The sequence below is a fragment of the Limulus polyphemus genome, unplaced genomic scaffold (genome assembly GCF_000517525.1).
Source record: "Limulus polyphemus unplaced genomic scaffold, Limulus_polyphemus-2.1.2 Scaffold1804, whole genome shotgun sequence".
NCBI classification, from domain to species: domain Eukaryota; kingdom Metazoa; phylum Arthropoda; class Merostomata; order Xiphosura; family Limulidae; genus Limulus; species Limulus polyphemus.
The window spans coordinates 25,304-33,116 of record NW_013667414.1 but is presented as its reverse complement, the minus strand read 5'-3'; the positions used below and the strand labels follow the sequence as shown (position 1 = coordinate 33,116).

Sequence of the window (7,813 nt, the reverse complement as noted above, 5' to 3'; positions counted from 1 at the left end):
TGTCCAATTGTACTTTTCTACCATGTCCTGGTATTTGGTATGCCAAACAACTTGCAGCATTCCTGGAACACTGCTGATTCAAAGTTACAGCTTTGATCTAAATGCAGTTCGTATAGCATACCAAACCTGAAGAAGAAATCACAATAGCCGAAGCTACAGTTGTAGCTTCCTGATTTGGTATTGCATATGCCTCAGGCCACTTGGTGAAATAATCCATCACCACACAAATGTACTTGTTTCCAGGTACAAGCTTGGGGCAAAGGACTAGCAGTGTCAACGGCTGCTCTTTCCATTGGTGCACCAACTTGATATAACTTCATTGGAGCACATCCCTTATGCTTGGGTCCCCTTTTAGCACAACATGTACTGCAGGTCCTGCACCATTCTTCCACATCTTGCCTCATACCTATCCAGTAAAATCTCTGTTGTAGGCAACTCATTGTCTTCTTAACTCCAACATGTCCTCCTATTAAACTATCATGGGATTGACGCAGCACAACTTCCCATAACTTTCTCGGTATAACTGTTTGCCAAGTCGTCACTTTTCCATCTGCAGTTTCCCATCTCTGAACAAGAATACCATCTTCAAGCTTCAACTGGTCCCATTGTGCCCAATAGTTCTTTGTCACAGGGCTTAAGCTAATCACCTTCTCCCAAGCAGGTCGCAAAACACTTACTTTTAAAAAATCAGTTATTGACTTCAAATTTTGGTCTTTCTCCTGCTCTGATTTAATATCTATACCTGGTTCCACTTCATCATCATCAACTCCTTCAGTCACTTTGACTTCAGCTTGATGCCAACTGCTTAGTTCAACCTCTTTTTTAACACTTACTGGAATTTGGCCTTTGTTGTTCCCAATTGTCATTTTATCGAAGTTAACTACACACTTCCTCGGTAGTAAGTAGTCCAACACTAATATGCATGGGTCTTCAATGTCAGACAAGTATACTTTGTGTCTGTCCTTCATGCCTATGAGCTCAATAGTTACCCACACTGGTCCCCACAACCTTGCATTATGTCCTGTCACATCACAGAGCTTCTGTATGGCTTCTGGTACTCCTTTGTGATCTAGCACCTTGATACTCACAAGGGTTTGCTGTGATGCAGGATCTATGACACAGTTGCACTTTTGGACATCCAGCTTTCCTGTCACGTAGACACTATGTCTATGCCATTTTACACTTAGCTGTTGGGACTTTCACAATGGGGGTTGGTAGGCGTCCCTCAACACCAACCACTACTTGTTTCACTGAGACTGACTTATTGGTAGTATTCCTCTTACACTGGCTCCTCATATGTCCTTGCTCTCCACAGTTCCAACAACCTTTCTGGGTAGCAGCCTTTCCTGCCATGGCATCTTCCCTGTGTTGAAGTTGCCGACATTGAGCTTTCTTGTGCCCTGGTTTGTTACAGTGCCAGCAAAGTCCCTCAAACCTCTCTGAAAGCTGACCTTTTCTGGCCTTGAATCCTATTCACTGTACCAACCTTGGTACCTCTGTGCTGGACTTAACGTAGGATTTAAATTCAAGAGCTGTGGCCATTGCATCTTGTATCTTCATTTGTGGACTGTCCAAGGCATCTACAAACTGATCCCTCAGCAACAACTTGACATCGGGTGGTGCAGTTGGGTAGGCCTTGTGTGCTATACTTTCCAAATTTTGTGCCAGCTCTTGCAGGCTCTCCCCTTTAACATGGACGCTAGTCCTAAACCTGTAGAATTCGGAATGATTTTGTGTTCCATATCTAAGTTCTAGAGCAGCTACCAGTGCTCTATAGTTATGCCTGTCATCTGCTGACAACTGTCCAAGTATTTCCAGTGGTTGTCCCTTCAGGCTCATTGCCAGGTACACTGCTTACTGCTCTTCTGTCCATCCATTAATTTCTGCCAGGAGCTCAAATTGTGCTCTATATGCTTCCCATGGTGCCTTCCTATAGAATTCCTGTGGCTTCCTTCATACTAGATCACCCCTATTGCTGACACTCCTATCTGGAATGTGACTTCTGGCAGGACTGAAGATGTCTGCATTAGGGTTTAACTGCGAGATCTGGAAGGGGCTTCCTGTTGTTTAGGCCCATGGCTAATATATCCTCCCTGTGTAAAAGATAGTAAATCATCCTTTAATATATTTAATTCACTTTGAAATTTACTAATCTTTTCCATTTGCACTTTTTGTTTCATTTCTTGTTTCAGTTGCCACTGGTGCTGGTTTTCTTGCCACTGCTGTAGTCTCTCTTCTTGTTTCTTTTGTTTTTCTTCCAACAAATGCTGTAGTCTCTCTTCTTGTTTCTTTTGTTTTTCTTCCAACAAATGCTGTAATCTCTCTTCTTGTTTCTTTTGTTTTTCCTCCAACAACTGCTGTAATCTCTCTTCTTGTTTATTTTCTCGTTTTTCTTGTTTCTTTTCTTTATCCTCCAACAACTACTGTAATCTCTCTTGTTTCTTTTCTCATTCTTCTTGTTTATTTTCTCGTTTTTCTTGTTTATTTTCTTGTTTTTTTGTTTATTTTCTCGTTCTTCTTGTTTCTTTTGCTTTTCTTGAATTGCTGCCATCAAATCTGCTAAGCTGTAGTTTGATTTGCCATTTCTCGTTTCCATCTTCTTTTTTTTTCATTCCCATTCTCAACACCAATTTGTTACGTATCTGCTCATTTATTAATTTTCGGTATAAATTCTTTCCGAAAAACTTCAGCAATACAAGTCCTTTCTTAACCCAAAACTAGTTTATTCTTTCTTGATACAACTTTTTAGTACACAGAATTTCCACAGTCACTTTAAACTTAACAACCTTTATAACACACGCTATAAATCACAGTGATTCACACACTTTACTTACAGTGCCTACTGTTCGCTTGACTCAGTTATCTATCTCTTCTATCTGTCTGCATATCTATCTTTCTATGGCTTTATTTGCTGGGCTTATGTACTAAAAAAGAGGGTGCTTGGCAAACACTCGGACATTTGTGAGGTTCCTCGATAAGTCATGATCCTTCTAGAAACTCCAGTGAGCATGCTCCCAGCATCACGTAACTTCCGCTGTCGTAACAGTATGATACATTCACATCAACATAGTAAGGCCTCTGTAGGGATAAAGTGTAATGTCCATGATAGTGCCAAAAGTTATATTCTTGATATTTTAATATTTTGTTCTCTGGAGTGAGGTTTTTAAATGATATGATTGTGTGAAGTCTGGAAGTCTACTAAAAGTTTAAACATTTTTTGGATCCTTGAATGATTGTGAAATTGAGTACAATATAAAAATGCCAAAACTGAATAAGTTAAAATTGATTGATTAATTCAGTGTTCGCTACAGTTTTACTGGATGAGTGGGTGTGGTTGTCAATGATAGAGTCAGGAAGTTAGTTAGTGTGTTTGATTAGTAAGTGACATATTTAAGAGTTATGCTGAAACATTGTTTGTGAAGTTGGCTTACCAAGAAACAGAACCTGTATAAAACGTTTCTGAAGAGATAAACTAATTTGTTATTAAAATCATAAATAATATTCAATGTTAAACTGATACACATTTAAATACATTTTATTTAGACCTATCTGTGGCCTTCAAAAAGTTGAAGACTCTACATGTTTCGACGTTACAACATCATCGTCAGGACTGCATATACACAAGTGCCAAAATACTATAATTAATTTGTTATTGTTATTTTTAGCAAATAATTAAAAGGATCTTACACCTCTATAGAATACACTACAATGAAGTGGTTAGAAGTGGGAATTATTTTGAGGAAGATAAAACATAAGATTGAGTAAATTTAAATATATAAACATGAGCACAAGAAAAGATTGAATATTTGATTATGAAGCACTGTAAAGAAGAATAAGCATAGAGGAATAGAACATTTAGATAAAAGAAATCAAAAATTAAAGGAAGAACAAGACAGAAAATGGAAGGAAAGCCAAGATATTTATATATAAATAAAAGAATATCAAGAGGTAAGGGATGTTAAGAAGGAAGTTAAAAGAAAGGTAATGAAGAATTATGAACAAACAAGAATCTGATTGAAGGCAAGATTGATAAAATTATGTACTGAGGGATCATTAGAACAAGATTGAAAAAGTAGAGAAGGACATCAACAAAGTAAAGAAAGTATAACGACAAATTGAACGAGTGCAAAAAGACAGCAACGAAGTACTGAAAGGCCAAAATTACAAAGTAAAAGAAGTCCAAAAAAATTAGTGAGGCAGAAAAGAACATCAATGACAGAATAGAATATTTGAAAAAAATAAATTTGTGATAAATCGAATCAGTCACACCTCTTTACAAGAATTCCAACCTAAAACTCCTATTAAATATGGAATAGGAGAAACAATTTGGTATGCACCAATTACCACTGCTGCTGTAACATCTATTACTGCAGGACCATTCTGTTCTAATCCAGCCATGTCACAACTAAATCCATTTTAACAGTTCAGATAGTCAGTTCAATAAAATCACCTATTTGAGATACCAAAAACTATCTGTTTAGTATAAAAGTTAATTAAACAGATGTCAAGGATTTTCTTTAGTTAAGTGTGCAGGTATTAAGACTTTTGGTTAAGTAGCCAGATGTCAAGATTGTTTATTGGTTGAGTTTGATTTGGAAATACAAAGCTTTCTCAGCTAGCCAGCTCAAGTTTTGAACTGATAGATTAAATTGAAGGTAGCTAGTCAACAGTGCCCAGCTAATGTTCTGAACTGATAGATTAAATTGAAGGTAGCTTGTCAACAGTGCCCAGCTCATGTTTTGAACTGATAGATTAAATTGAAGGTATTTAGTCAACAGAGCCCATCATCTTATTGAAAATCTATATTTACCCACTAACGAATTATGAGATTTAAATCAGTCTTTACTAGCTTTAGGTATTTAAATAAAGTTGGTACTTTTGATTATTTACAGTTCCACATCACTCTAACTTTTACTTACGGGTTATGTTACTTTACATTTAAATAAAGTTGGTACTGTTGTTTATTTATATTCCACATCAAGCTAACCCTTAGGTAAGGGGTTTCTTATCTCTTTGTTTAAACATTTCGATAAAGTTGGTATTCTTGTTTATTTATATTCCACATCAAGCTAACCCTTAGGTAAGGCATTTGTTATCTCTTTGTTTAAACATTTTGATAAAGTTGGTATTCTTGTTTATTTATATTCCACATCAAGCTAATCCTTAGGTAAGGGGTTTGTTATATCTTTGTTTAAACATTTTGATGAAGTTGGTATTATTGTTTATTTATATTCCACATCAAGCTAACCCTTAAGTAAGGGGTTTGTTATCTCTTTGTTTAAATATTTTGATAAAGTTGGTATTCTTGTTTATTTATATTCCACATCAAGCTAACCCTTAAATAAGGGGTTTGTTATCTCTTTGTTTAAACATTTTGATAGAGTTGGTATTCTTGTTTATTTATATTCCACATCAAGCTAACCCTTATGCAAGGGGTTTGTTATCTCTTTGTTTAAACATTTTGATAAAGTTGGTACTCTTGTTTATTTACAGTTCCACATCATGTTAACCCTTATGAAAGTGGTTTGTTACCTCCTGGTTTAATTCTTTTGGAGGATTTTTTAACTGAGGAGGAAGAAAACCTACTTATGGAACTTGATGTTAAGGAAGAAAAAGAAGACGACATTAATAATACAGGTAAATTTGAAACATAGCTAGATTAAGAAATAACTTTTTAGAGAAATATACATTGGAATGGAGTGAATATTTTGTTTTGTAAATTGTTTTCAATGAGATACGATAAAGTTATGTTTTATTTAGTTGATTAAAGATTTAACAAAAAATGATTTTTAGAGAAAACTATATTATAAGGAAAGAGAAAATCTGACATGTTATTCCATTGGTACATAACATATAACCTAGAATATTCTATACTCAATAATTCACACATACACTGAAAACAATTAAATTCATTAAAGGACAGAAAAGGACCAAGCTGTAAATTATGGGAAGAAATTACATTTGAAGACTAAAGACAAGCATTTGTTCTGTCAGTATAGCCCACTACATCTAATCTAGGTGTGGTTAAATACAGTCAGTATAGACCACTACATCTAATCTAGGTGTGGTTAAGTACAGTCAGTATAGACCACTACATCTAATCTAGGTGTGGTTAAGTACAGTCAGTATAGACCACTACATCTAATCTAGGTGTGATTAAGTACAGTCTGTATAGACCACTACATCTAATGTAGGTGTGGTTAAGTACAGTCAGTATAGACCACCTCATGTAATCTAGGTGTGGTTAAGTACAGTCAGTATAGACCACTACATGTAATCTAGGTGTGGTTAAATACAGTTAATATAGACCACTACATCTAATCTAGGTGTGGTTAAATACAGTTAATATAGACCACTACATCTAATCTAGGTGTGGTTAAATACAGTTAATATAGACCACTACATCTAATGTAGGTGTGGTTAAGTACAGTCAGTATAGACCACTACATGTAATCTAGGTGTGGTTAAATACATACAGTATGGACCACTACATCTAATCTAGGTGAGGTTAAGTACAGTCAGTATAGACCACTACATCTGATCTAGGTGTAGTTAAGTACATCTCTACATCTTAACCGGACATAGATGAACCAATTCTTATTCATATTTATTTATCTATCCGTGATAACTTAATTAGTTTCAATATTAATGAAATATTGTGCTTTAGAAATTAATGTGATTCAAAATCAGATTGTTTGCTGCTGTATCAGGTTTATTGTAACTAATATGAGAAATGGTAAATATTTTTCACAGATGTTGGACATAATGAAAAACAAATCCTTTTCTTCTCATGTCCATTATGATCACTATGCAGCATTATATTTTTATTGAACAATTCCAGCACAAGATCACAAAAAATCCGTAACGTTTTGTTTGTTTTATGTCTTAATGATTTAATGTTTATTAACCTCCATTTGTTTATGTTGCTATGGTAGAGTAAATTAAAATGATACTTCTTTATGTTGGATGAAAGGATCCACTTACCTTGTTTCATACCTTGTCACAACATTTTAGAGTTCACAAACTACCTTTCTATAAATTCATTGTTTTACACCTTGTCGCTGTGTTTCAGAGCTAGTCCTACTTCCCTTGAGTTGAGTGTTTTATATAGTGTAAGTAGTGGCAATGAATAAGTGCTAACACTTCTTTCTATAAATTCATTGTTTTACATCTGGTCTCTGTGTTTCAGAGCTAGTCCTACTTCCCTTGAGTTGAGTGTTTTATACAGTGTAAGTAGTGGCAATGAATAAATGCTAACACTTCTTTCCATAAATTCATTGTTTTACACCTTGTCTCTGTGTTTCAGAGCTAGTCCTACTTCCCTTGAGTTGAGTGTTTTATATAGTGTAAGTAGTGGCAATGAATAAGTGCTAACACTTCTTTCTATAAATTCATTGTTTTACATCTGGTCTCTGTGTTTCAGAGCTAGTCCTACCTCCCTTGAGTTGAGTATTTTATACACAGTGCGGTCTCCCTTGAGTTGAGTGTTTTATACACAGTGTGGTCACAAGTAAATAAACACCACCTTTTCAGAAAAAATTAAAATTTTCAGTCATAATCACATGAATTGATATATTTATAATTTAATTAATATCTAATAGATCTTCCTTTTGCTTCATGGAGTTTGTTGATCTTTTGGGGCATTGTGAGAATCATCTCGTCAATTTTAGACTGTGGGATTTTCGCCCACTCTTGCTTAAAAACTTGGAGTAGATCGCTCTCCGAAGTTGTTTTTTTGGTTATTTCTTGACTTGCCGGTCGAGTATGGCCCAAAGGTTTTCGATGGGGCTCATGTCAGGAGATTGGCTCGGCC

At 35.3% G+C, this 7,813-nt stretch overlaps 1 protein-coding gene across 7 annotated transcripts in view; it reads left to right on the top strand.

The window, feature by feature from the left end:
* LOC106464992 (alkylated DNA repair protein alkB homolog 8-like) overlaps positions 1–7,813 on the top strand; it is a 53,706-nt gene that overhangs the window by 23,925 nt on the left and 21,968 nt on the right. For all 7 annotated transcript variants that reach the window (XM_013925182.2, XM_022392818.1, XM_022392816.1 and 4 more), the window contains one exon: positions 5,494–5,637. In XM_013925182.2, coding sequence (XP_013780636.1) covers positions 5,494–5,637 — 144 coding nt within the window. The remainder of the gene's footprint in view (positions 1–5,493; positions 5,638–7,813) is intronic.